Here is a 27,653-nt window from a genome sequence, read left to right as displayed (position 1 = left end):
TGGAACTTCACCAGGTTTCAGGAAACATTTGAAAGCAATCAGCAGTGAAGATCAGTTTTAAAGTTCCTCCAGAGAGCTTTGGACTGCAGAGGAGCAAGAACCCAAAAATCACACAAAAGAAGAGGTGAGGGGATTTTTATCTGCTGTTACTGGAATAAATTGGATGACAATAATTTGGCAGTCATTAATAACCCTAAGAAACATATTCTCCAAATATATTCAAAAGAAGCTAATAAAAGTCACTTGATTCTCAGTGATGTGATCAATTTTAATTTATAACCAAGATTAACCATAAACCTACTAATAAATCCACAGATTTAATTTAATTTCAGACTAGGACAATCTCAGACCCCCCCCCCCCCCAAAAAAAAACAAAAATAAAAAAAATCATGACATTATTTAAATGACAACATTATTTTATTTTAATTACATTGAACTGAATTTGATTCAACATATTCTGTTTATCTGGTACCATGAGATGATGGGAGGGTCTTTAGATCCAACAGAATTATTTATGAGGAACAGCATCGCTACATGAACAGTCATTTGATGCAAATGTAGAAAAAAAATGCTCATTTTCAACACAGAATTAAATATTTTAAAGATGTTAATTATGATAAAATACCACAAGAAAAGTTTAGTTGTTGTTTTTATCATTATTATGAAAGAATTTTTATAAAGTTATTTAAGATTAATGTTGAGTGAGGCCATATTTCACCAGTTTCTCTTAACTGGAACTCTTCCAAACACTAAAAGTATTTTCTAACTCTAAATGATCTCAGATCAGTCCTCTGGCTAAAACGCAGGTTTCCCACAGTTGTGGGTATATTAAATTGGTTCCTCAGTCAGTTCAAGTTTTACTTCCTCCTGTCTTCTCCACAATTGTGCAAACAAGTACCTTCACCCAGAAATGTTTCATTTCTGCTGGTAAACCATCCCAGTTTTTGTAACCTGCTTCTTCTTCTGTTCTCACCCAGAATGTCAGGCCCAACAGAACCCATCCTGCGTACACAGAACCACGGTTCTGATGAGGCCTCTCCTGATCCTCCACCGTATTCCTACAGTGATCAACCACCTCCTGCTTATCTTGCAGCTCCAGAGACATACAATCCACCCATTAGTGAGATCGATCCCACCTACCAGAGCTCCACGGGATACCAGTCCTTCTGTGACACTGACCCAGAAAGGGAATCGGAAACAACCCCGATCTTTTCCTCATCATCGTTTGATGACAAGGCAGTGAGGAGGGGGTTTGTTAGAAAGGTTTGAGGACCCCACTTTGGATTTACAGCAACAAGAAAAGACTTTAAATGATGGTGGTGATCATAGCAAACCTTTGGATTTTATTCTAAATCCAAGATTTTGGATGAATGTTATTTACCTCCTCAGGAAATCAAAGTTTCTAAATAAATCAAGATGCACAGGTGCATGCAAGTTGTAAGGAGAAGCTAAGAATGTGCAGAAAAAAATGCACATTTTCTTCACTCACATCACGCACCTTTAAGCGCATCCGTAAAAGCATCGCTCAGCATGAGAGAAGCTAAATGTTTGACTTTTTTTGAGATTTTTTTTTCTGCAGCAGCAGCTTTGATTTGAAACAAAAAAAATTGTCAAGTATTTCATACACTTTAGCCTCAAACATAAAAGATTAGGATGACAAAATTCCTATTTTCCGTGTACAGGTGTTTGGCATCCTGACTCTCCAGCTGCTGTTCACCTTCACTGTGGTGTGTGCGTTCACCTTCTCCAGCGTCATCAAAGACGCTGTGCAGAACAACATTTGGGTCTATATCAGCTCTTTCATCGTCTTCGTCTTGGTGGCCTTCCCCCTCAGCTTCTTCAAGTCCTTCAGCCATCGTCATCCCTGGAACATCGTGGGTCTGGTGAGTCACGGAAACACATCATTAATCCAGATTAAAACATAAAGCTGGGAGTTTAAATGCTTAATAGAAACCCATCCCATCATATTTACCAAATAGCATTAAAAAAGGAGAAAGGGTGACTTTAATTGTCTGTATCATGTGTCTGCAGGTCATCGTCACCCTCAGCTTTTCATACATGGTGGGAACCGCCGCCTCCTTTCACAACACCAGCTCTGTGCTCATCACCATGGCAGCAACGCTGGTCATCTCCCTCACAATCATTGCTTTCTCAGCACAGGTGAGATCACCGGGGCCAAGCTGAGGATCTACTTTTATTTTTTCTAAATGCCATTAAAGTTTTTCTATCAAGCAGAGCATAGCTGACCTTTAGCTGTGACAGCTCAGCTTTTCCTCCTTCTGGGATGTGAGAATAGGAAAAAATTAACCAAAAAAAAAGAAAAAAATATACTTTCAAACCCTAAATAAAATTATGTAAAAAGAAGAATACAAATATATTGAGTTTTTAATTGAATATGTACCAATTTCAAAAAGAAATTTGATGCTGAGCAGGAAAATAAAATAAATCAATGGATCAATGGAAGGAACAATAAGCATGGGCGGCACATGCCGGTAGCTTGGGGTTTCTGTAGCAAAGACAAGATTCGGTCAAGCAACGGGTTAACAACCCCAATTTTTCAGTCAGCGCTGATGGAGACCAGAGGGTCGGTGAAACCCCCCTGTCCTCAGGTCTGCATAGACCAAGAACAGCTACTAGGCTTGGAACATATTTCCCTTTTAATCTGGCGTTTATTTATGCAGGCAGCACCGCACAGCACGTATATGGCACAATAGAGAACTCACACCGGATAGAGTCCTGGGCTTGTGGGGTGCAACTACAGCCAAACAATGATGGTGTCCATAGAAGAGGCAACTGCTTTATTTTGAGATCACAGCAAAAACAAAAAAGACAGCTGCAGTATCATAGATAGTATTAAAGACCTCTAAACCAGAGATAGGGTGGCCATGGCGAGTGTGTCTTGCTCTTTTTGTCAACTCCACCTACTGTTTACTTGTATATTGCAGCGTGTGAACATATTGCGTTAATTTCGGGGACGTGCACAAACAACACTTAACCACGTGTTTTAAAAAGCATGTGTCCTATTCCAGGCCTTACACTCACTAATCAAAAGCTATTGCAGGGGAAAACACCTGACGCTGCTCCTGACAATAAGAAAATTCTACAGTGAAGTAATCACTAAACAGTCTTGTTCATTATCAAATGAAGTTGCATTGAAACAGATTTATTTCTAAGTCAGCTGGGTGGTTGTCAGTTTTTCTCTTTTCAGTTAAGTTGGAGAGACACCACATAGTCTTTGTTTACAATCTGTTAGTAAACAGGTTGCTGAGTCTGCGTGATTTAATGCTGCAGCACTGGCATTTGTAATTTTACATGAACCGACAAAAAGCTCCAGTTTTGGAAAGTTTATGAACCAATTTTAAAAAAAAAGCAACCAAAAGTTATCTCTTCTAGCCCTAGAAGCCACGACATCTTTTTGCTTTACTCTAATATAGGTTAAAGAAGGCTAGAGGTTAAAGTTGAGCTAACTATGCTAACGGTGAATTAGAAACAAATAGTCTGCTCTAAAAAAAATCTCAAATTACTTTTTATTACCAACAACTCAATCTTACTATAATTGTATTTATCTACTTATGAATGTACTGGGTAGGACTCATGTTTGCATATCATCTAGAATATTCTGGCTGGCAACAGCCATTAAACTCACGAAACGGGAGTATAAAAGAGAAAATTTGGTTTTTAAATGGGCTGCAATACCCAAATTTGACCACTTAATTCTTTCTTCACTCTTACATCATGCACCTTTAAAAGAAGATGACAGATTGCACTTAGAAAAATAATCCATGCTATTCTTTGTCGTTTCCAGGCTCGTTATGATTTCACGATTTTTTACGGTGTCTTGTTGATATTGTTGGTGGACTTTGTGATGTTTGGATTCTTCTGTGCGTTTTACTCCTCACATCTCTCTGATATCGGTTATGGGTGTCTGGGAGCTCTGCTCTATGCGCTGGTAAGAACACAAGAGAAGATGCATTCACATTCATTTCACAGGAATCTGATGTGGAAATTCTCAGGGAACTCACAACTTTTCAATAATCAAATAAAGCACTTTCAAGGTTTCCCAGCACAAGTATATCCGTGATGATTTTAATAAAAATCACACCAAGTAAAGTGATTTACTTTCCTTTTTCCTGTAAAAGGAAAAGTAAATGTTATAGTGCTACATTCAGTTTCAGTAATTTTCAAGCACTTTAAAAACATTTTATATATAGGAACCCTGTCTGCATGTTAACTATGAGACCCTAAGAGGTATATTTTAAATTTAAAGTATAAAAGATTAGATTTCAGATTCAATAGGATTTTTAAAAAAACAAACAAAAAAACCCTCTAAATTAAAATGAAAACAGACTTAAGTGATTGCAAATTATTTTTAAAATATTTAAAAATTGCATCATCAAAGATTTTCACAAATTTGTGACGGGTTTTTTCTATGAATACAAAGAGTAAACAATTTTTTTTATAAATTGGATAAAAAAACACATGATGTTTAACAATCTAAAAAAACTGTGGTTAACATAACAATTAAATGAAGCAATTGTTTTAAAGGACTTGAAAATTGTTGTATTTTATATTTTGATCGATCAATTTACAATAAGAATAAAATAAAATAAAAAATGATCAAGGAGAAAATAGGACTAAAAATGACAGTGATGGTCAGCCTCAGTCAGATTTGTATAATTACATCCATCCATCCATTTTCTGAACCCGCTTAGTCCACGCAGGGTCGCAGGGGGGGGTATCTCCAGCGGGGCAATCAGGAGGGGTACACCCTGGAGAGCCAGTCCATCGCAGTGTACAATTACATTTAATTTGATAACTATTTATGATTCACAAAACACGACAATTTAAGCAATTAGTGTGAGATATTTGCCTATAACAAGTAACTAGTTTAGATTTACAACTATTTATTAATAAAAACATTATATATATATATATATATATATATATATATATATATATATATATATATATATACATACAGTATATATATATATATATATATATATATATATATATATATATATATTTAAACCGGTTTTGCCCTTTATTAGAAGACAAATTCAAATTGGAGACCAGCTGTTTATTTATACGGATAATTAAAAGTAATTGAAAAAGGTAAATTTTCTCCATTTTCCTGCTTCAGTTCCTGATGATCGACTGTCAGCTGATGATAATCCGCCTGGATCCAGAGGAGTACATCAACGCCGCTCTCATGATCTACCTGGACATCATCCTCATCTTCCTCTACCTGCTGGGGAGGAGGTGAAACCGTCCTTATAATAGGAACCCAGCATATGTTTAATTTTATGTGAATAAAAGTTTATAATTTACTATCAACAGTCCGAAGTGTGTTTATAATAAACCATATTCCACATAGACTAATATTATTGTACAGCTTTTATTAAAAAGATTTTTATCACACAGAGCTACAATGACAAGAAAAGTTGTGCAAAATCTCCCTTCTGTCTTAAATCTGTGGTTTGAGGTTAGAGAGAAATGAGAAAAACCCACAACAGAAAAAAGATGATCAGATCTCCTGCAGGAGGAGTCACTTAAAGCTGCAGATAACAAACATTTAGGCTGTATTTATGATTTTAAAAGGACAATGGTGTAAATGTACCTTTAACTGAAAAAGAGTGGGGCATTCATCCTCAAATTTAGCTACAAATGAAACTTTTTTTCTTTAGTTTAGCAACTTTTGCTGCAAACATCTGAAGTCTTTTGAGCTGAAAATTAAAATCAGAATTTCCTTCACTTAATATCTAACATTTAAAACAGGTGACTGTGATTTCACACCGTTAGAGGTTGAGGACATAAATATTCAGGTTGGAAAACAAAAAAATACTTACTTTTCCACCAGTAAACAAAAATGAATGACCTTCTGCAGCTTTTGTGTATGTGAAAATGTCTGTAATCTGCTTAGCAACAGCAAAGGTTTTCACCACAGTGAGGAATAGTTAAACCGGATCCGCAGCAGGTATCTCATCTTAGTCTGAGCTGGATTATAAACAACAAACTCGTTGTAAAGGAGCGAGTAACCATTGGTTCGGCCCACTCCTGTCTTCACCCCGGGCCCCATCGGAACCGTCACGCCGTCCCTGAGAAAAAGAAAGTTTAAAAATTATTTTAGATGTTTTAACAATAAATTCCTCTTTATATTTCCACTTCTTATAAAAACAAAGATTAAAATTAAAAACTGCTTTTCCAAATGCTAAATGTTTGTTTTATAATAATCGTTTCAAAAATTCTCATTGATTGATAAAAGCAGGGAGATTTTTGTGTTTGACCCACTAATCAACATCAGACAAAATACACTTTACTAAATTATACACGTTTTATAGGCTGCATGTGTGTGTATTTCTAACTTGTGAATGCACCAGTTGCTTAACGAGTAAAATAAAATAAAATGATCCAAAATTACTTTAATTAAATTTAGAAACAAAGTGCACAATAAGAGCAACATGATGACATTTCAGAATATAGTGCCAAATAAATTGTTTTGACCTGACATTTCACAAAAAACGTCCTCATAATTTTGTACTACATAACAAAAGCAGCTGTTTGTCTTAAAGATGTCAAGTTAAATAGAATTTATTATTATTCCAGTAATCTTAACCTGATTTTCCTGACTTTGACAGTCGCTTCGCTGAGTAATACACCTGCTGTGCTTCAAATCAACAGAGAAGCAGCACAGCAGGAAAAACGAGACAAATAGCTGAGAAGGAAGTGAAGGAAGTCCATTAGTGACTGAGTCACAGCAGAGAAACACTTGGTTTTTAAACTAAATTTATCCATAAAGATACGCTGAATGTTAACCTGGAATCAAGGAATGATGACCGTGTGATCGCTCTCATACACAACTATCATTTTATTTATCCAAACAGTTCACAAATCTTCCCATCCATGTTGTGTGACATCAGATACCGTGTTTATTTTTGGACTAAACTGTGAATATAGTAGACTCACAGTGTGACGGCATTTCTGGGGTCCGGTCCAGTCTGACCCAGACCCTTGGTGCTGTGTTTTCCTGCAGGCAGATTATCAGCTTCGTAGTCCGCATCCAGCAGCTCGTTGCAGTCTCCCAAAGCGACCTGATCACACACACGTCACAAACAGCACCTAATGTTTTCTGCATCTAATCCATTGATTCCTCTTGTCTTTAGGAGGATCTCCAGTCATTTTTACGCCAAACATGATGAATATAAAATGTGACATATTTGAAGAAAGGGCCCTAATAAGGAAGCACCATTTTTAGCAGTTTCCGACCTTTGAAGCTGGAAAATAAACACTCTCAACAAAAACTGATTTCACCTCACAAAGCAGGAGCAGTCCAACGTGGTTGCTCTGGCTGGCGAAACAGTAGTTGGCACTTTTAGAGGACATGTCAGCAAAGTAGATGCCTTTACCAAACTGAAAGGAAAGTAAACTAAATTTAGTCTGTTTGCTTTTTAAAAAAAATATTTATCTTATTTACAATTTGCAGAACCAGAAGACTTGTTTACGAGCCTAAACGAGAGTTGATGCAGGCCTCTTACCATGTAACCAGTGACAGGTGCCTCAGGCGGCGCCACGCGGAGGCCCTTGCTGAGGATGCCGACCCAGTTGGAGATGCGGGAACCGTGCCACAGCAGGGTCCTGGTGCAAGCACAAACAAACTAAATTGTTATGGAAGTCTGCGCATGAGGAGACATGAAGAGCATCTCTGCTGACCTGTTGTGTAGCTGTGACAGGAAGTTGTCGCTCTCCCTGTCCCTGTCCACCGAGAAGACGTCGAGGACGGTCATGCTGTAGTCACTGTGGGTGGAGGCGTGAGTGGACTGCAGATACTTTTCTATCACCTTTTTCACACAGGGAAAAGGAACTTTATGTACACATAGAGACAAACTGATGGAGCACCTCAGACTTGTGTTTAAAGATTGACTCGTTAATGTAATAATTTAGCTTAAACTGACTTTGTACTCGTGGCTGCTGGAGTCCAGGGGCTGCAGTCTGCACTGGAGGGACTGGTACTGTCTGTCTAAAGGATGTTCATCACTGTCTGCACTTGACTGAGTCATTTTCACCGCGATCTGGATGTCACTCAGTGCCTTCAGGAAAAGAAATAAAATAAAATCAGCTCAACTAAAAAAATTATTAAATATTCAGCCAAGGAATCAAAACTTCACCTCCAACAGAGAAATTTTCTCCTTCAGCTCCTCTTCTGAGCGAATGACTGGAGGAGTTTTCAACCTTTAAATAAGATTTATATATTTTCACAGCCGGAAACCAAACAAGTCAGACTGCTGCAGCGTGATTCGTACCCAAAGTCATGAGGGATGCGGGTGTAAAACTGGTTGCAGGCTTCCAGCAGCTCTCGGTTGCTGCCCTTTTTCTTCAAGCAATCCTCGATTCTCTTCAGAGCTGCGTAGCCGGCACGGATCTGCTCCGAGGTCAGCTTCCCTGCGGGTATAGTGAATTAAAGTGTCAGAATTTTCAGCTTTATTATTATTATTTTTTTTACATCAGACTGACCCAAAGGAGCTTTCTTGATGTCAAACTTCATCTCCAGCACACACTCCTCCATGGCTTTGAGGTCACAGATGAGCTCAAGGAGAGACTGAACCTTTAGATCCAGCTGAGATGGCTTCCTTTTGGGTGCAGAATCCACCACGATCTGGTTCTCCTCCTGGAAATAAATGAAGACCAATTAAGGACTAGTCCTAAAAACATCAGGATGTAGTTGCTCTTATCCAGTTGGTTCATCCTGAATGAGCGACATCGCCAGCTGCATGTGAGGTCCACATTTAAACGTACTTTTCCATTCATGCTGTAGTCCATGAACACCATGTCGTATTTCCCAGCAACTTTTTCAAAAGTCCCCCGATGCTCCCACTCGTTCTTTGTCTTGTCAGCAAACCTGCATCACAGTTTCAAATTTTAAATCAAACGTCCTAAAAGTTGATTAAAAAAACCTCAATAATCAGTAAATCAGTCTCACTTTTTCTTGAAGAGATCTTTGGCCTTCAGCAGATCTCCACCACAGGCTACTAGGCTGTTCTGACCCACTTTCCCCACTGGGGAAACAAAAAAGGAGAATGAAACTAACCGATTTAAGGAATTAAGTGTTAACCAAGCCCCCACAATGCGGCTCAGAAATTGGTCCCAACCCTGAAGTACCAAAAATTGCAGTTCCACCCTCATCCGCTGGGGGCTGGTGTCAGAAGTGAGCAAATCCTCATTGACTCCCATGTTAAAAATACCAATTTCACAGCAGAAATAAACATGTTTACAGCTTGGTACCAAAACATGTTTTTGGTTTAAATTATCTAGTTTAAACTCATGACAACTCTGAGGGGGGTGAATTTTTTCTCACTCTTCTGTTTAAGTGTATTAAAAGCCTAAAATTCTGTATAATTAATGAGCATCAGACCCACGTGACCACAGAGCTAGCTCCGGGGAAAGGCCTCAGTAGAGCCTAGGTCTGGCTTGGAAACTGCTCCAGGATTTTGAGTCTCTGTGTTTGTGTATTCTGTTTTGGATATTATTTGTGCAACTGTTGGACAAAATGACTTGCTGTGGTATTAACTGCACTAATAGAGCGTCCAAGGAGTCTCCACTTCATTTATTTCGGTAAGTAAAATTGTATTTATGTATTTTAGGTCACTGCCGAGCTGAGCTTAGATTTTAACATGTACTGTTTAACCATGAAATTTAAATGCAATAGGGGTAAAACCCAGTGCATTTAACATAATGCTGCACTTTAGAAAATGGGTTGAAATATAACATGTTGGTGGAGCTGGGTTCCGACTATCGGCTTGTGGAGCTCTCGGGAGACCGATGTTTTCCACTCGTTCTCCCCTCCCCGCAGCTCAACGCATCTCTGTCTGATCGCGGCTTCTGTCTGCTGCACGGGCTGCCGGCTTGTGGAGCTCTGGGATGGAAACCTTTCCACCCTATTCTCCCCAGTGGCAGCTCTGCGCATCTCAGATCGCAGCGGCACTTGTCTGCTGTGCGGCTGCCGGCTTGTGGAGCTCTCCAAGACCTCTGTGTTCCACCCAGTTTTACCCAGCGGTCAGCCCGGCGTATCTCTGACTCAGAAGCTCTGGTGTTGTGCACAGTTAACTCCGGTTGTAGCTAGGTTGCTACCTCCGTTAGCTTAGCTCCCACCTCCGCATTAGCTTTGGGTTAGCTTCAGGTTAGCTTGTGGCTAATTCGACCGGGTGTCGTCAGTTGATCCCAGCCTTACAGCCCCACCCTCAGCTCCACCTCTCTTCCCTTTTATGGAATTGTCTGGGCTTGACGGAACCTGTGACAGTTAAAATGGCGGTGGTGGCCACCTCCCATTTGGCCTCAAAAACGTGATATTGGAGCCTATGGAAATGAATTGTCCAGTATATTTATGTCGATGGTGTTAACGGAAATCTGCAGACATCAACCTCACCTCTGCCCCATCGCATCCACACGCTGTAACCTTTGGAGCTGTCGTCCTCCAGAAGCTGGATCAGATAATATTTATTGTTGTTAAACTGCAGATTCGTCTGCAAAAGAAAGATTTTTATCACTGCTTCAAATGACAAATATTTATAAAAACTACAATCAATGCCTATGTATTCTCTAGAATGATGTATGATGAATAAATGCTGTTACATATTTTACCTGGTTTAGCATCACGTCATAAACATCAGCTCCTTCACTGTAAACATGAGCCTGAAAGAGAAGCATGTTTGACTGAATGGACTCATAAATAAAATGTTTTCATTTCTAATGAAAGATTTTGCTTTTGCATGATAAAACGATTAACCTGCTCAAACAAGAGCTCACAAACGAAACCGTGTCTGGGGTTTTAGTTTCAAATGGGTGTCAAACCACAATCGCAGGTTTCATTTCTGTAAATGTACCTTTCCAAGTTTAGCTTTGCATTCAGGGTCCACTGGAGCTTTGCCCTTCATCACCACTGTCCTCACCACCTCTGATCAGCATAAACATAAAGGTAACATGGAAAAGTGATGCCAAGATTACCTTTTCTTTTTATCATTTTTGTTTATTTACTTACTTTGATGCTAACAAAACTATATTAATCTTACCTTCCTCTTTTGGCATCTCTTCGGTTTTTGCTGCACTCTTGCTTTGACCTCTTCTCCTCTTAGCGGTAGGCTGCTCCTCATTCTCCTCCTCTTCCTCTTTTACCTGAATGAATTCTGTGTTATGAGCAGCCTCATCATCAGCTTCCTGTAAACTCTCTTATAAAACAAACAACAAAAAACAAATGTACGATCAACAAATAATGTGTCTTGCCATCTTCAGTCTGAATTGATTTCTATAAATAAAAAACACCTGTTTTTACAGTCTTGGAGCGGATTTTTCTCTTGTATTTCGTCACAGGGTTAATCTGGACCATCTTCTTCAAATCCACTTCATATGCTGCCCCCGAGCCAAGAGTCAGAGTGACGGATGTCCTCCCTGAAGAAATGGCTGAATCAAGCAAGGCACAGGCTGTAGGCGGGTACGATTCCCACTGTCCTTCATCTCCTTTCCACTGCCACACTGTGATCACAAACAGAGCCAGAAAACAGTAAAACAGTTGTTTAAGTGCTGCATTATAGGAAAAACTGAAAATAATATTCCACAACAGACCTTTTATGAACTATAAAATACTGATATGACTTTATAAAACATGAATCAATTTCTAAACATCAAATTTCTGCCCTGAGTTGATTTCATTCATTAAATGTAATTATGTAGTTTCTTTTTACTACTTTTTAAACAAAGATGTGTTAATCAACTGGACTTTGCAGAGCCATTATATTGTTTTTCTACACTCAAACGAGGCTTTAGTTATTACTAAATTAATTAAATGTAGCAGTGAGTCACTTTATTCTAGTGATTTCCTCCAGAACTGCTTAATATTCGTGCTTTTCACCAGTTTTCGCGCCAAGTTTTGATTCAATTAGTTAAAACACAAATGTTGTCAAATATAAGTAATAGGTAGTGCAGGACATAGTTACCAAAGAATTGTGAAGATGAAAATAAAACCTAATTCTCTGTCCGGGCATGTTTAATGGCTACACTGCTTCCTTCCATGATGTGCTAAAAGCAAACACCAACCTGTTTTTGACGGGACTTCGTGGTTTTCTTGTGCGCGCTGGCTTTTATTTCTCGAACTTCTGGTTCGCCTCATGTTTGTGTATCAAAACAAGTTTATTTAACAGCAGGAAAAGCAGAAATCGAGAAGCAGTAGAAAACACGGCGGGAACTTTCTTTTCTTCGGATAGGCCTGTAGAGAGCAAAGCCTACCGAAGATGGTTTATTAAAAAGATGCCGCACTTCGTAACTAACTAGCGATGAATACAGAAGTTAGCAACGCAGCAATATACATCTGTTTACAACCAAATAATGATTTTTCTAATGATGTATATGTGGTAAAACAAACATTTTTAATCTAATCCTTCTTTTATGTGCTATTTGTTTCCGAATGTTAGCCAGTATCTGTAAACAAGATCAGAGAAAGAACTCTTCTTGTTTCCCTCGTGTAGGAACAAATCTTTAAGGCTCGATGGTTCCACTTTCAGTGGTGGCCGGAATTATTTTGTTGATGCAAATCAGTCGGTCGGTGTGCTTTACAATAGCGTGGATGAAAGTAAATGTTTACCAATATTTCAGTGCCGTTTAGACACCGAGAACATGGCATCAAGTAGCTATAAAGCCTGTGGTCTCAGTCAGAGAGTGGCTGTGGTGAAGATTTTGTTCAGGGTAAGTACTCCACCAGGTGTCTTTGAGTGCATCATTTTCACTGGAGGTCATTTATGTTTTGTGTACATTTATGGTCTGTAAATGACATGTCAGTTTGTAGAAAAGTAGCCCGGTTTGAATATTACATAAAATTATTTGTTTTCATATTTCTTTCCACAGTTTTGCAGTGACTAGTATTTTTATCCTAATGTCCTTATTTCCTTGTTTTCCTGTATTTTTCTTTTCTCTAGTACTGCTTAATATTTTGCTAAGACTGTGCTTTCTTCACACCTTACATAAATTTTTTGTATATTTTTGGAATTATTTATATGCAAACAAACATGTACCTCATACACATATTTTTATATGTCGATTATGTACTCTAACAAAGTCATATAATGCAGCCACTCTGCTTTTCATTTTCCTATTCTGACACTTTGTAATAATAATTTATTCCAGACTGTGAGTGCTGCTGCTAACCCACAGCCCAAAGCAGATTTCCTTAAAGGAGAACCCCACAGGAAACATCCTGGTATGACCAGCCTGAATACACTTCGGCTACCCCAGGAGCTCCAAGTTGCTGCACAGTCAGTCATTCAAAGTGAGATCAGCTGTCATCAACTCTAGCTGCCATAATAATAATAATAATAATAATAATAATAAATAAAACTGACAATTTTCCCACATGTTTGTTTTTTCTTTGTGTAGAAGCTCAGGTGACCCAGCTTACTGATCGCTGTCACAAACTCATAAACTACTTGTGGAGTCGAAAGCGGATGGTTGAGGACGTGACTCTGAGGCAGAAAGCATTGGGTCTGGAGAAAGAACTCTGGGAGAAAGCCATGCAGAAGATGGGAGGTGAGCGAGGGTGGGATCAAGTAACGATGTATCCATGTAGCAGCCCCTGGAGACAATAAATATGTTTCTCTTTGCAGATATTGACGAGGAAGCGCTGAGGAATCAGATCAGGAAAAGGGTTCTCTCAGAGCTCAGACAAACTACATATCACTGGAATTCCCTGAAGTAATCAGAACTTAGAACTCAGCTTAATCTGAGAGTTTTGGTTCGTAACCGGCCCTTTTTGTGTTTCAGGTATGATGAAGAGCTGGGGGTGGTGTACATGGCCTCGCGGCTTGCTGGAGGTTTTGCAGCAGTGACGAGAGCTCTAAATGAGGTAATGAAGTGATTTGTGGAAGACTTTAGCCCCTGTACGTGCCTCTGATCACTCTTAAATTAAAACTGATGTGTTTTTGTGTTCATTCAGATAAAGAAGAGGGATCCCTCATTTGCTCCTCAATCTCTCCTGGATTTTGGGTCAGGATTGGGAACAGTTGCCTGGTTAGTGTGCAAATTAAAACCCTTTTTGTCTAAATGAGGTTAAGTGTGTGTGTGTTTTTTTGCCTCTCAAAGGGCATCACACTTGCACTGGGGAGACTCTTTAAAAGAGATGGTGTGTGTGGACAGCTCTGGGCCTATGAGCGTTTTGGCTGAGCGACTTCTTAAAGGTTGATCTGTTATATTTGTCACATTAACAGAACATTTTTTAGAAGATGCTGAATGTGCTTTCTTCTGCGCAGGTGATGAGGAGGAGGCTGAACCTCTTTTCAAACACGTCTATTTTAGACGATTTCTTCCCGTCTCTCCTAAGGTAAAACATCCCAGGTTTTTGGTTTTGTTACAGAGGAAATGCTGATCTGGATTTACCACGAGAAAGCAATCTCAGATTAACTTAATTATGTTAAAATTGGTAATAAAAGCTACAAATCTGACTCCCCAGTTTCTCTCCTCAGGTTCAGTTTGACTTGGTGGCGGCTGCTTTCACTCTGTCAGAGCTTCCCAGCGTGAAGGAGCGAGAAGATGCTGTGATCACTCTGTGGAGAAAAACATCCTCCTACCTGGTTGGTTAGATCAATAATTCAACTTTATATTTCCTTTTACGCCTTCTGAGTTTTTTCCAGTGTTTATCCTTCACGTGTCGACATTGGCTTCTTGCCTTGTAATATTTGATTCTGTTAATCTTAGACCTGCTTTTATTACTCTTTTAAAATATTTTTTATGTAATTTAACATTTTAAAAATATTTTAATGGTTTTTTTTTGTTTTTGTATAATATGCTCTCAATATTGTTTGTTTTTTTATTTTTCTGAGGTCCAACAAATCGAGAATAGCTAGGTGAAATTAAAAATGCACTTGAAATTAAAACTCAGGTCATGAGAAATTAAATGTGGAAAAAAATTCAGCTTATTTTAAGCTGTGTTTCATTATTTTTCCACACTTTGTCCTTCAGGTTCTGGTGGAAAACGGAACCAAAGAGGGCCATCAGATGCTCATGGACGCCAGAGACACTTTACTAAAGGTACTCCAGTGAAACTGCCGCTTGGTTCTTTCCTGGCGTTTCTGTGTAAAAGTTTTGACAGTTTAATAAATTGCACAACAGAAACAAGAGCAGATTGTTCACGACCCCAGACCAGCAAGAGTGTTCGCCCCGGTAGGTTAAAGGAAAAGCATCAGTCTTGGTTTGCGGCGTTGCATTTTTTGCTGCAGCTTCTTTTTGTTTACTCCTCAGTGTCCCCATGAGATGATGTGTCCCAAACTGGCCCGAGAGCCCATCACACCCTGCAACTTCCAGCAGCGCTACCATCCTCTCCCTCTGTCAGGGGTAAGACTCAACTCTGCATCAACGTTAACACAGAGGATAAGGGTAACAGGCTGCACTTTAGGACCAAATCGGTTAATATCTCCACAAAACCACATCAAAGGGCTGCATGGTGGCGCAGTGGTTAGCACTGTTGCCTCGCAGCACGAAGGTCGCAGGTTCAAAACTCGGCTGCGGCCTTTCTGCGTGGAGTTGCGTGTTCTCCCCATGCATGCGTGGGTTTCCTCCGGGTACTCCGGTTTCCCCCACAGATCACAACATGCCCTACAGGTTATAAAAATTGTACGTCGCTTTGGATAAAAGCGTCTGCAAAATGAATAAACATAAACATAAAGGTATGGCTTGTAAAACAAAGTCTAAATGATTTTATTTGTTGTTTTTTCAGCACCACGAATGCCAAACGGAGAAGTTCAGCTACCTGATTTTGAGCCGAACGGAACCGGCGCAGGAAGGGACAGAAGGTTTGGAATGGGCCCGGCTTATTGCGCCGGTGCTGTGCAGAACGCGACACGTCCACTGCCACATGTGCTGCACTGATGGACAGCTGCAGCACAAGGTGGTGACGGCACGGAAACACAGCCGGTAAACAACATCCTGCAGGATGGGTCTCTTCAGACACCTCAGAATATTGTCTTTAAATGTACCAAAATCCGTTTTTACAGAAAAGTAGCTTCTTTCAAGTGTTTAGATGCTACAATTGTTTTTATTTAAGATGTTTAAAAACGAACCAGCGGCTTGTTAGGATGTGATCATTTCCGATTAAAATAATTTCATCTATTTTTTTTCCTGCTGAATAAACATTTTCTGTTGTCTTTTTGTTTTCTCAGAGATGTGTACCGCTGCGCCAGGAACAGCGACTGGGGAGACCAGCTGCCGATCATTCTGAAGGTTGAAAAGGATGCCGAAAGTGACTCAGAGTGATGACTCTACCAAAAATAAACAATTTTTGAATCCCATAAAACAAAAAAAATTTCATCTAATGACTCGTTTACTACAGAATAGAATAGAAAAATTGTGTTTTTCCTCTCACCTCTTATTAAATCTAAATATTTACACTCTTGTTTTACTTTAAAATGGTGATGTTTTAAAGATGTCACTTGAGTGATGACTCTTTAGTTGTGGAGAAAAGACCTCAGATGAAGTATTTGGCATTTCTTAAGTTTGAATTTTAACTCAGGAGTTCAGGTTTCTTTTCATTTTTCAGAGAGAATCAATACCTCTCTGGGGCTGATTCATTTTTTAATGTTATAATTTGATGCGTACCACTCTTCATGTTGCTGTTCTATGGTGTATCTACAGTATATTTTTCCCATCTGGCATTATACTTAAAGAAAACAAGCTTTGTATTTTTTAATATTTGAAACAAACCAACAAATTTCCTTTCATTTGACAAATGCTGCTTTTAAAGTTTGACAAATTTAAGGTGGGATGAATAAAAAAGGTGACAGCACAACCAAAAGGTGGAGCCATTTACAATGTTCTTTTTATTTTATATGGCAGTAAATGGGAAGAAAATGTTCTTTAATTCTCAACAATCTGTTTTAGGGCAGAGGTCAAGTCTGGGTACTTGTACTGAAATCCAGACTCTAAAGTCCGATTTGGAACGACTTTCTGACCCTCAGTGAGGACCGTGGCCCTTTCAGAACCCATCAGGGCGCTCATAACGAAACCCGGCACAGGAAAGATGGTGGGCCGCCTCAGGATCCGACCCAATTCCTTAGTGAACTCATAGTTGGTGTTCAGCGCAGGTGCAACCCCGTTGTACACCTGTGGAGAGGTGGACGGTGGGTCAGCAGGGGGCTCCAGAGAACCAGCAATGATTCCTGCCAGGTCGGAGACATGGATCCACGGGAATGGCTGTGTTCCAGAACCCAGTGTGCCTCCGAGACCGAGCCAGAAGGGAAGCAGCATTTGTTTCATGGCACCCCCGTCACGACCCAAAACAACCCCTGGTGGACAAAAATGGAATAAAGGAGACCGCTTATTTCAATTTTCCTAATTCAGTTACAAAAAAAAAGCTGTCACATATAATATGACACTTTAGTCATAACAAACAACGTAAAAGGGATTTAGCCAGGAGGAATACATATTTATACAAAACGGTCTGTTCCTTGAAGTGTGTTGTGTGTGTGCAAGGTTACACACACCAGAACGAATGACAACTTGTTTGGTGTTGTTAGCCACGTTCTCTGGAAGAAGAGCTGCTTCCTCCCACTCTTTGACCAGTTGTGAGAGAAAGTCAAAGGGTGTCCACTCGCTGTCTTCTGTGTACTCAGCTGTCAGACTTGGTTTGTAGCATGCTGTAGGTCCACAAAGAGCAGAAAATAAGCCCTAATAAATGTCTTCATCTTAATGAGCTGTGTGTTTCGTCTGCAGAAACTTACCGACACCTGACACGAGCACCCAGGAGTGAGGAGGACTCTGGGATGCTGCAATGGCTTGGGACAGAGCTTTTGTTGTGTCGATGCGACTGGAGAACAGATCCTTTTTATAGCTCTCGTTCCACCTTGGGTAACAGAAAAAACAGCAGGGTAGGGTTTAGTGGCTATATCTGAAAATGGAAAAAGAAAGCCAATTATTATGCAGATTATCACACACATTTCATCAATGAGTCCTTTGTTGTTCAGCAACGATAATTACTCAGGTTACACTTTAAGGTTCTGTGAAAGTGTCTTGTGAAGCAGCCTGATTCTCAGCGCATTTGCAAATATAACAGCTGTTTGATTTGTTTGATTGCTTTGGGGCTACATATGTCAATATGGCTGCTGTCAGGAAACGTTACTAGTACTACAATCCACTTTCCAGCACAAACATGTGGATGAAACCTGCATTTGCTCACCACCGGAGAGGGTTCATGAGATTTTCTCCAGCCAAGTTAACAGCACCGTCACATGGTGGGAGGCCGCGAGACTCCAGTTCACCCTGCAGGAGAAATGAGGACAAAAAAAAAAAAAGATTTTTCAAAAATGTATAAACATCAGTGGATTTACATTTAACCATGATGAAAATTGTGGAATACAGTTAAATAGCAAAATTAGAGGCTGTAATGAGTCAGGTGCAGAACCTCACTTAATCCTACCCATGTAATCTTTCCTGGACCAGGTTGACGGGATATCACTGTGACTTCATGACCTTTGTCTCGGAGCAAACGAGTCAGCTCACGACCCACAAAACCAGATCCTCCTCCTGCAAGAAAGACAAAAATTAGAGAGATGTAAAATAAAACTAGTTTCTGCATAACGTTAACATAAAATATGTAAGACGTCACGTCAATAAATATACGTTACTTTAAGGTAAAATCAATTATCTGAATTTATGTTTTGTTTTTACAAATGAGTTGTTAAACTTTCTTTTGTTTACACTTACTCATGGTGCCTTTTGCTCAAGTGCGCATGCGCCCTTTCCATGCTTACAAAACCAAACTTAGCATTCTTGAGCTAATTTAGCTTAAATAACAGTCACCTTAAACATAAACAGTCCTCTCAAAACGTTTGATAGATTGATAAATATGTGAACACTAGTTTTACGAATTAGTTCCATTAAATAAGCATGCAGCTACATTTGTGGATTTACTTTGTAATAGCTAGTGTTAGCTTTATGTCACACTGACCTTTCTGTGTCACTTTTTATTAAACAAAAAAATTCCGATACTGTAAAAATACATACATACCTATTAAGACTCTCATAGCTACAAATGTCCACCCAGCGTTACGTTTCAATCCCTAAACGTTGCTCTTACAGCATAGTTTACTCGTCCCTGCTCCCAATTTAACAACAACTAACACTTTTGGTCCAATGGGCGTTCCGTACTTGTGTTCCGGTGTTCCGACTATCCGTGCTTGTCCCCCGTCGAAATGTGCTACTTTGGGGAAATGCGCATGCTTGCTGTATGTTTACCTGACAGTTAGCTTGTAAATGGCTTCTAAAATATCGTTGTTATACTGCAAACAAGAAATTTCTCCCATTGTTTACAGTCATTCTGAAAGAGTGCCAAATTAATATCCAAAAGTTTTATATTATACATATAATAAATTTATCATAGTTGTATAATAATATCCAAAATTATACATTCAAACAAATAACTATATACGTATTGGGGGAAAAGCACATTTGTTATATGTGGATTAATTTGTCTAATAAAGGATTAGGTAGAGAAATAGAACGGTAAGAGCCTTACAAATCTCCATTTTTATGAATCACTTTCTGGACACGGGTGAAAGTAGTTGGTAAAACGTCGTTGTTCTGAGAATATTCAAATGTTTTTAGCAACTAAGGGGTTAATTTTTACGAAATGAATAAACTGCTTACTATCCACTTTTTTCATAAAATAAATAAACAGTAGCTACCGATTTTCAGTAAACCTGCATACTGAATCATCTGCTGGAATGCGCGTTGGTAGGAAAATTCGACGAGGACCATAGACTGTAAATACGACGAGGACGCATGGATAGTTGAAACGCGTTGCGGTAGCAAAACGCCGGCGCTCGGATATAGTTTTTTGGCACAGGTTTTTGGGGAGACACGAGACACCTGCCACCGGTTTTGAGTTGTTGTTTTTTTAATCACAGAAAACTCCAACAAATAAAACGTATTGTTTAAGTTTCCTAATATTTGCGTTTTTGTAAAGGCTCGTTTTCATTTTATCAGCATTTTGGTGATGTGTTGCTCGTTATTTTTTAATCAATGGTTTACGTACTACATTTTTCATCCAACCGACTAGCGACATAAGTGAATTTGTGTAATGGTAATTTTTTGGCGTTTTAAAACCGGAAGTTACGTGATCACGTGGGAAGGCAAAGCTTTAAATAGAAGCGCACCCTCTTTCACGCCCTCTCTTTTCCTTGTTGCGGTCGACAAAACAAGACTTTGTGTTGAAGAAACGCCAATTATACGGCTTTTTCGAGGTAAATAATCACGGCCACTTTCAGTTTAACTAGGTTGCCAACTGATGTGTTTTAGCAGGTGGATGAATGTTGCGGGTTTTCGGACAGAGTTGATTTTTTAGCTCATAGTAGCTGCATTAGCGCCAAATTGACCACATGGTCGGAACTCATGAGATTCTCGACAAAAATGATTTTAAATTCAATTTCAAACGTGTAGTTGGGGGTTTATTCTCACTAAAATACCCTTAAATCAAAACTGGCACGTTCATTTCAAATGCAGTTCGTGCTTCATTTTGTTAAATCAAGGTTTGAGAAGACAAAAGTAATCAGAACGGTCTTGTGAAGTTTTTTTTTTTTTTAATTTTGATTCACCTGCTACAAACTAAACATTTTGGTTCATCTGAAAAAATGTTAGTCAAACCAATGATGAGTTGCATGTGAGTCCGTGTTTCACCTGAATCTGATGATTATACTTTCACTGCACTGATGGGTTTGACTTAATTACTGTTGTTCAAGTCTTTAAGGTTAATTATGGATAATAATAAATCTGTTTTTTTTTAGGACCAAGGAGGTTTAACTTCTTGAAGGTAAGAAATTTGCTTTCTCATGGTTACAATTGTTAGTGCTGTAAAGTATTACTATGTGATTGTAGTAAATGTGGAATAAAGTGTATTCTTTTAATTGCAGGTGGAAGTTTTCCTGGACATTACTCTACAAGTGTTTATCAAAAGACAGTAGTGCCCTCCTGGGAGCATTCAGACCACAAGGGTCTGTGAAAGTTAATGAGAGTTCTCTGGGATTAATAGTGTATTTGAATTGAATTGAAAGGGGGGCATTTGCATGCCGAAAGGTGTGTGTTGGTGAAAGATTTTCAATCACACTCATAGGTGGCATTTGTCTGTCAACTGCCATGTAGCCACAAAGAAGATTTCAAACAGGATAGTGGCTCAAACAAAGAAAATGTAACGTCAGTACCATGTGGTCTACCTCTGGTACAGATTTATTCCTTCACCCACAAATGCACAACTACCTGCTGCCTGAACACTTTTTTTTTTTTCCTAATGAACCAGTAAAATCCTCGTGGCTAAAGGAGCGTCTGTCCAAAATTCGTCTAGATAAAGCGCCAAAGGAACTGGGCTATTTTCAGGTAATTAAAGAGAAACACTAAGAACTGGCATTGGTAGTTGATTTGCTTAGAGCTTAAATTGATAAAGGATTTTCATTGTAGTTTAACTCGCTCAAAATTAAATGGTGATCTTTGTATCAACAAAGATCTGTTTTTCTGTATGGAACTGGGGGGGCTAAGATGATTTGGAGAGGGTGTTGGGCTTAAAAAAAACTAAAGCTTCTGGATCCCCCCCCTGTTGGATTTCACAATGAATTCTGATCAATAAAGTTTAAAATACTACCTCATGAGGTCTCTTTATTTTAGTAACATTTATATTAACGTAAGTGTTAAATAAGATGTTTTTCATTTAATTTAATGTAGAGCATGAACTTTCCCCACATCTAACCCTTTATAGGGCCAGTGTCAAGACTTGGATGACAAATGACTTCAGCAGTGCCCAGATCCAGCATGCAAAGGCCACATGATCAGAACAGTGCTGTTAGCTAAGTAGCAAGGATCAAGGGGGATGTCAGCCATGTGGCAGTGTTTTAGTTTAAAGTCCATAAAAGACTGGCTCAGTGCAACCTTTGCCGTGGACATGCTTCCCATGGTTGAGCAGAACTGGATAAGTTTACGTCCGAACTCCTCGCGTTTGAAGCAGCTTCACGAGGCACTGCATGAGTTTTTTCGCAGTGTTAAATTGATTTTAAGGACACTTGGTGCAGTTGGACAAAATTTATTTTTTTTTCATATGTCCCTGCCCTCAGCTGTTCCTACAAATTGCTAACAGTAAAACTACTGACGTGACCATGAATTAGTATTTTGCTCTTAAAATATATATCTATTTACTTAAAATATTTTTCAGTCTTCTAATAGTATTTTTTTAAATTATACATTATATTCAAGGTTTACATTCCACAATCTGTTTATAAAAACAGTTTTTTTTTTCATACTTACTGTTGCTGGCTCTTTGAGTAATATCACTTGAACAATCCTGGCTGTCATACATATAAAATAGGTATAAGTATCTATGATTTATGCTGCTATCGGTATCAGTCAATACGGAAAGCTGCAGTGTCGTATTGGAAGTGAAAAAGTTCTTTTACCAGAACAGGGCCAGTGCCCATACTTGATCACTTTTCTGTGGTTTTCTGCATAAAAAAATAAATTGAAAGTTGTTACAATGAAAATAAACTGGTTATAAAACACTAACAAAAACAATTTCAATGAGTGCCATACAAAAGGTTAAGAACACAATATGATATGAAGTTAAGGGTTGTGGTTTTTAGGAAATGTTTAGAAGAGGGATAAAAAAGTAAAATACCATTTTATTTTGGAAAAAAAAAATTAAAAAAGGAACTTTGTAAGAAACTTTAAACTGTAAAAAAGTCAGAAGGGACAAACTATTCAAACAGGATCAAACAAGCTGCACAAAGTAACTAGTTTAAACTTGTAAGGCATTGGTCCCAAGGTGCTGCACGGAGCCTAGTGAACTAGACCAAATTCTTGCCTTACAAAGTTTGTAAGTAAATAATATATTTATTTCGTCTGGCTTGCCAGGTTAGCACAGAGGAATTGTCACATCACATGAAATTAAAATGTTTAAGAAGCCATTTTAATGGATGTTTAGCTCTTTTTAAAGCTCAATCTGATACTTCTGTGTAGAGTTCCGGACTGCATCTTGTCTGATATAATTTCTGGGATTAAACAATAAATAAAACAAATTTCTTAAATTTAAACCCATCAAGAATATATTTCTATGCTTTCTGTTTTGTATTTGATTAAAGTACAAAAGCAAATGCACAAAAGTTTCTGTTTCACTGACTTGCATCTAAAACAATACTGCTGGGATTCTGCACAATAATGTTACACAAACAGATTTACACATTCAAATTTCAAGAGTCCATTTTTAACTCGGCTCATTCTTCTTGTTCTGTGTTGAACGTGCTAAGTTGTTTTACAGTCTGCCATTGTATTCGATTTCTGTTTGACTTTTTGTGTTTCTCAGTTGCTCCGATGATGTTCCTTCGAAGAGTTTCGCCATGAAGGCGAAGCCGTTCTTCTTGATGTAAGACTTCCCGGCGAAGGTGTAGAGGATGGGGTTGGCACAGCTGCTGATGAAGGCCAAAGCTGAGGTTACCGCCCGACTGCTCGTGTGGATATTATCCAATCTGCAGAAAAAAGGGTAAAGCGGTAACTTTTGGGAAGCTTTGCCTTAATGCTATGGATGTTAGTCATTTACGTTTTTGCAGGAAAATGCTTACACGTTACCTCAGAGACAGTATTAAAGTAAAACAACGCTCCACAGTAAACTCCCCTTTAATAATTAAAACGGTTACTCACATTGCTCTTGTTTTTGAATCTCGTGGATACCACTTAGCTGTCACCTTCAAAAACAAAAACACAAAAGATGAATTCACAAAACAACCGATTCAGAAGCGGGTCTGATGGCTTTAAACACTCATTCACTCACCTCCACCATATTAATAAAGTGGTATGGCAGCCAAAAGATGCCAAATGTTGTGACAATGGCGAGGATGAGTTTCTCGCTGCGGACCTTGTGGTGAAAGTGGGTCTGTCTCAGGCGTCTCAGGATGAGGACGTAGCAGAAGATGATGATGGCGTACGGAATAATAAATGCCGAGACGGTCTCTAAGGTATACTGGAACCTGGCCTGCACACAGCACCGTGACAAACATCTGGAGTTAATTTATTTCTTCGTTCTCGTCTGATTGCAGTTTTACCTCGAGTCTGAACAAGGTAGTCAAGGTAAAGACAGATGAGGTGAGCAGAAGTGCACTTACATGGCTAGGTTTGGTGTGATTGGGCATGCATACGTCAACGGTTTTATTCATCTTGTCGTGTTTGATGATCACATCTCGAAACACCAGCGAGGGCACGGATATCACCATGACCAACACCCACATGCACAGGATCACCCTCTTCATGATGGCTCTGGTGATCATGTGCAGTTTGTGGGGATGAACCACAGCCACCATCCTGTGCATGCTCATGAGCGTGATCAGAAAGATGGAGGCGTACATGTTGGCGTTGCACAGGTAGAACATGATTTTGCACATGCCGTTCCCAAAGATCCATGTACGCTTGCCCAGGTAGATGATGAAGAAGATGGTGAGGGCCATGAGGAAGCCGTCTGCACACGCCAGGTTCAGGATCAGTATGGCGGTGACTGAGCGCTTTCGGATGCATCCCATGATGCTCCAGATGACGAAGAGGTTGCCGGGAAGTCCCAGGAGGAAGACCAAGCTGAGGATGAGGGCTCCCACAGTAGTGGAGTAGTCATTGCTCACGGCGCTCTCTTCTTCTACGGGGCTTGTGGTTGGTTCAGTCAGGAAGGAAAGACTGGTGCTTGTCATTCTGAGAAGTTTAAATCCTGAAGAGAAGGAAGTCAGACTTTTTTAGAAGTTTAGTTAAAATGTTGAGAATCTTTTTATCAGCTTCCCAACCTCTCAAACACGGCTAATAGGGTGAGCACCTTCATCAAAAACGTCTTCTGTGGTGGGGGCATTTTGGATGGTAATTCATTTAAAACTGATATACTGTTATATAATTAAATGATATAGTGAAACAAGAAACTTTATTATTTTATGTGAAATTGCCACATTGTCTTTTTTCTGCACACGCCATCCAATCCAACAAATGACAACAAACAGGAGTCAAAATCAGAATAAACTGTTAGGCGGAGCAGATTTAATGAGTTTAAACCACATTCTGCTGCTCAGCTTAATGAGAATTAAGAAGGCTCATCAAACATTTATTACCTAAAAGTATTTTTACAACAAATAAGCAATCGACCAAACACACTTGAGTGTGTGGTGAGTCACTGTAGAGAGAAAATGACAATCTGTGCTGACGTGATAAACAGGAAGTTGATGTTTAGCCTTTTTTAGGTTTTTCTGATTCAGACAATTACCAGTTACATAGAAACGTATAAAACTAATAATGAAAATATTGCAGAAATGAAAAAAAAAATAGGGCTTTTTGGTTTATTTCTTACATTCAGAATTAGAAAAGAGGGTTTTAAGTTCTCTGTTCATTCAAACTGGTGCCAAAATAAAATGTTCCTGTAGGGGAAATTACTTGATTGTGAAATATTTTAGGTGGTGATCAAAGAGAAAGAAGGTGATTAATAAAAAAGCAACAAGATGTGTGACTATTTGAATATTTTATGGCTTTTTTCAGCAGGACATTTGGCCTCACAACAACACTTCTTAGTGACGCTCTGTGAGAAACAAGCCTTGAATAAAAGTGAGGATGAAGTGTTGATCATCCAAAAGGAGGTTTCACAGAACTAAATGATGCTGACGCAGGTTCTGAAGTATTCATGTGAGTAGAGAAAACTTGGGCTGCAAGCTAAAACACGCCAAACAGCAGCAGCAGTACGTCAAAGAAGAAAAGGGTTTTAACATTTCCTTGTTTTTCATCTTTCTCATAAAAGCTGGTGGTACAGGGATCAGAACCCTTTGGGTTAATTCTGCACATACATCCTAATCAGCCTTTTTGTTTATATGCTGTCCACATTTTAGAGTTAAACACCACTGAAGAAGGGAGAAACTATAAACTCGACACGATGAGAGCAAATGATCAAGTCCTTAATTCCTAGTAGTTCCTAATATCTGTGTTCTGTTCCAGAACAAGATGTTTATTGTCCTCTAATGACTCAACGGGGTAAACATGATGAAAAGACGAGTTAAGAAATTATTAGGGCTCTAATTCACTTTTATATGATAATTTGGGTAAATTCTTAAAACCATTTTTCATCAAAAATAAAAAGAGAAAGAAAACATGAGGTATTTGGAGTTTAAAATAGAAAAAGCCTCAGAATTGGTTTTGCCAGTAAACCACTGAAGTCAGATTACTGTAGTCTGGGACTGTTCACCTAATTTTATGTGGATACATTAGCTGTAATTAACCAAATGAAGGAAAACAAAGAGTTTAGAAAGTGGAACCAAAGAGCAGAACCAAAGTAAAAAAGCCAAAGAAACTCACCTTTGTGAGATAAAAGCCTCGCTGTGATTCAGTTCTGTCTCTGTCAGCTCATTAGGAGGAGGATGTCCTTCCTCACAGGCTGTGACACGCTGTGGCTTCACAGCAAAATGCACAGAGGTGTGTCCTCCACTCAGGAGCTCGCTCCTCCTGTTTCTATCCTAAAAACGTGAGTACATCCCCATATAAGCTCATTTATAGGGTTTATCTCAGGGATTAGTCATCAAAGAGATGTTTTTAACGAGGAGGCTAAACATGTGTTTCTTTGTCCTGAGGGGATATTTGTTTAACTTTCACTCATTTGTGAGATAATTCGAGGACTTACACAAGCCCTGTGTGTCATGGTGAGCACACAGGTACAATCATGACTAGAAAAAGCTCACGCGCATAAATTAAACCCACCGTCGCCGGTTCAAACAGGTCTTAATATCAGAAATGCATTTCTACCAAAGGGTGGAGATGAAAGCGGAGATCCAGACCTGAAGGGCTGAATCCAGAATTTTTATGCTTTTGCATTCATTGTTTAATTTAATTTTAGTTTTCCTGCTTAAACATTTGACTCAATAATCTGAGAGGGAAGAGGTGTTAAGGAAAAGGTCAACAGTTTGAGATCATATTGGACAGCACAAAAAATCAGCATCAATGTTCTTGAGTCCCTTCTTTAAAATATGTTTTTATGGTTCTGTCTCCAATTAAAACGGTGGATATCACAGTTTATGGGATTTTTAGTTGGATGACTTTTGGGTTTGGTTTAAATAATCCAGGATAAATTTATTGTTCTGGGTTTGTAACGAGAGTTTTAGTTGTGATGACATTGTTCTTATGTAAATGTGGAATATTCTGTTTCTAAGAAGATAAACAGGAGGTCTTTTTTATTTCAAGTTTGACCAAGAAAACAGGGTGCTGCCATTTTCGGCTTTTTGGGATCAAACACACACACACACACACACACACACACACACACACACACACACACACACACACACACACACACACGCACGCACGCACGCACACACACAAACCAGACGTGGGACTGAGAAAGGGATGTTTATTTTAACTTAATGAATTTGCTTCAGAACAATTATTTTTGCAACATTTTTTAAAGAAACTGTATTTGTTACGAACACTTGCAACATTCATTATTGCATCTGCACAGTTTTCTATTCATGTTTCCACTCCCTATAAACACTGTAGGTATTGTTATATTGTTCAGTGTGCAGCCTTTTACTTTTTGCTGTTTTTTTTACTCTCCCTTGATTCCTGTTGCTTTGCTTGCCGCAGTGAAACCAAAA

The 27,653-nt window shown here is 39.0% G+C and overlaps 5 protein-coding genes and 1 long non-coding RNA gene across 7 annotated transcripts; 3 read left to right on the top strand and 3 right to left on the bottom strand.

Moving 5' to 3' along the window:
• Nucleotides 1-3: 3 nt before the first annotated feature.
• On the top strand, nt 4-5,398 carry si:ch211-284o19.8 (protein lifeguard 1). 2 transcript variants are annotated; one of them, XM_015956126.3, is made up of 6 exons: nt 4-124; nt 978-1,263; nt 1,683-1,883; nt 2,032-2,160; nt 3,806-3,949; nt 5,144-5,398. In XM_015956126.3, the coding sequence occupies exons 2-6, from the start codon at nt 979-981 to the stop codon at nt 5,264-5,266; spliced, it is 882 nt and encodes a 293-aa protein (XP_015811612.1). In that variant the 5' UTR covers nt 4-124; nt 978; the 3' UTR covers nt 5,267-5,398. The 2 variants fall into 2 exon arrangements, with proteins under 2 accessions (XP_015811612.1, XP_015811611.1); XM_015956125.3 differs by lacking the exon at nt 5,144-5,398 and having other exon boundaries at nt 3,806-4,303.
• On the bottom strand, nt 5,380-12,292 carry parp2 (poly (ADP-ribose) polymerase 2). Its single transcript, XM_015956121.3, has 17 exons — nt 12,085-12,292; nt 11,314-11,523; nt 11,064-11,219; nt 10,878-10,948; nt 10,636-10,686; nt 10,421-10,517; nt 8,978-9,053; nt 8,794-8,896; nt 8,512-8,665; nt 8,301-8,439; nt 8,166-8,229; nt 7,953-8,087; nt 7,711-7,838; nt 7,536-7,635; nt 7,312-7,410; nt 6,967-7,091; nt 5,380-6,098 (listed from the first exon to the last, which is right to left on the bottom strand). Exons 1-17 carry the CDS (start codon nt 12,155-12,157, stop codon nt 5,939-5,941), a joined length of 1,941 nt encoding a protein of 646 aa, XP_015811607.1. The 5' UTR covers nt 12,158-12,292; the 3' UTR covers nt 5,380-5,938.
• Nucleotides 12,293-12,534: 242 nt separating this feature from the next.
• On the top strand, nt 12,535-16,416 carry mettl17 (methyltransferase like 17). Its single transcript, XM_015956122.3, has 14 exons — nt 12,535-12,729; nt 13,168-13,309; nt 13,417-13,566; nt 13,644-13,731; nt 13,801-13,882; nt 13,973-14,046; nt 14,119-14,213; nt 14,286-14,356; nt 14,499-14,606; nt 14,995-15,063; nt 15,145-15,195; nt 15,274-15,366; nt 15,749-15,945; nt 16,191-16,416. Exons 1-14 carry the CDS (start codon nt 12,661-12,663, stop codon nt 16,282-16,284), a joined length of 1,383 nt encoding a protein of 460 aa, XP_015811608.1. The 5' UTR covers nt 12,535-12,660; the 3' UTR covers nt 16,285-16,416.
• Nucleotides 16,417-16,824: 408 nt separating this feature from the next.
• On the bottom strand, nt 16,825-19,191 carry sdr39u1 (short chain dehydrogenase/reductase family 39U, member 1). The gene is made up of 6 exons (XM_015956123.3): nt 19,034-19,191; nt 18,443-18,549; nt 18,203-18,285; nt 17,748-17,869; nt 17,511-17,663; nt 16,825-17,312 (listed from the first exon to the last, which is right to left on the bottom strand). The coding sequence occupies exons 1-6, from the start codon at nt 19,047-19,049 to the stop codon at nt 16,885-16,887; spliced, it is 909 nt and encodes a 302-aa protein (XP_015811609.1). The 5' UTR covers nt 19,050-19,191; the 3' UTR covers nt 16,825-16,884.
• A 959-nt stretch (nt 19,192-20,150) lies between these two features.
• Nucleotides 20,151-21,654, top strand: LOC107383491 (uncharacterized). The gene is made up of 3 exons (XR_001572748.3): nt 20,151-20,267; nt 20,808-20,833; nt 20,934-21,654. It is a non-coding gene; the product is annotated as an uncharacterized lncRNA (long non-coding RNA).
• A 1,219-nt stretch (nt 21,655-22,873) lies between these two features.
• Nucleotides 22,874-26,457, bottom strand: ltb4r2b (leukotriene B4 receptor 2b). Its single transcript, XM_054742802.2, has 5 exons — nt 26,365-26,457; nt 24,159-24,748; nt 23,828-24,028; nt 23,698-23,741; nt 22,874-23,525 (listed from the first exon to the last, which is right to left on the bottom strand). The coding sequence occupies exons 2-5, from the start codon at nt 24,729-24,731 to the stop codon at nt 23,312-23,314; spliced, it is 1,032 nt and encodes a 343-aa protein (XP_054598777.1). The 5' UTR covers nt 24,732-24,748; nt 26,365-26,457; the 3' UTR covers nt 22,874-23,311.
• Between the last annotated feature and the right edge of the window lie 1,196 nt (nt 26,458-27,653).

This window comes from Nothobranchius furzeri, chromosome 11 (genome assembly GCF_043380555.1).
Source record: "Nothobranchius furzeri strain GRZ-AD chromosome 11, NfurGRZ-RIMD1, whole genome shotgun sequence".
NCBI lineage: Eukaryota > Metazoa > Chordata > Actinopteri > Cyprinodontiformes > Nothobranchiidae > Nothobranchius > Nothobranchius furzeri.
This window is presented reverse-complemented; position numbering and strand designations above follow the sequence as displayed.

Bases quoted from the DNA above. Each gene is read 5' to 3' on its own strand.
- si:ch211-284o19.8 (XM_015956125.3), top strand. From the start codon at position 979: ATGTCAGGCCCAACAGAACCCATCCTGCGTACACAGAACCACGGTTCT. The intron at 1,264-1,682 runs GTTTGAGGACCC...TTCCGTGTACAG, and splicing joins GGAGGGGGTTTGTTAGAAAG to GTGTTTGGCATCCTGACTCT. The intron at 2,161-3,805 runs GTGAGATCACCG...TGTCGTTTCCAG, and splicing joins TCATTGCTTTCTCAGCACAG to GCTCGTTATGATTTCACGAT.
- parp2 (XM_015956121.3), bottom strand. From the start codon at position 12,157: ATGAGGCGAACCAGAAGTTCGAGAAATAAAAGCCAGCGCGCACAAGAA. The intron at 9,054-10,420 runs GTGAGGTTGATG...TTGTTTCCCCAG, and splicing joins GTGGATGCGATGGGGCAGAG to TGGGGAAAGTGGGTCAGAAC. The intron at 7,411-7,535 runs GTAAGAGGCCTG...CTTTCCTTTCAG, and splicing joins CACCTGTCACTGGTTACATG to TTTGGTAAAGGCATCTACTT.
- mettl17 (XM_015956122.3), top strand. From the start codon at position 12,661: ATGGCATCAAGTAGCTATAAAGCCTGTGGTCTCAGTCAGAGAGTGGCT. The intron at 13,310-13,416 runs GTGAGATCAGCT...TTCTTTGTGTAG, and splicing joins TGCACAGTCAGTCATTCAAA to AAGCTCAGGTGACCCAGCTT. The intron at 14,357-14,498 runs GTAAAACATCCC...TTCTCTCCTCAG, and splicing joins TTCTTCCCGTCTCTCCTAAG to GTTCAGTTTGACTTGGTGGC.
- sdr39u1 (XM_015956123.3), bottom strand. The intron at 17,664-17,747 runs GTAAGTTTCTGC...GTGGACCTACAG, and splicing joins GGTGCTCGTGTCAGGTGTCG to CATGCTACAAACCAAGTCTG. The intron at 17,313-17,510 runs GTGTGTGTAACC...TTTGTCCACCAG, and splicing joins ACAAGTTGTCATTCGTTCTG to GGGTTGTTTTGGGTCGTGAC.
- ltb4r2b (XM_054742802.2), bottom strand. From the start codon at position 24,731: ATGACAAGCACCAGTCTTTCCTTCCTGACTGAACCAACCACAAGCCCC. The intron at 23,742-23,827 runs GTGAGTGAATGA...TTGTTTTTGAAG, and splicing joins ACTTTATTAATATGGTGGAG to GTGACAGCTAAGTGGTATCC. The intron at 23,526-23,697 runs GTGAGTAACCGT...TTTTTTCTGCAG, and splicing joins GATTCAAAAACAAGAGCAAT to ATTGGATAATATCCACACGA.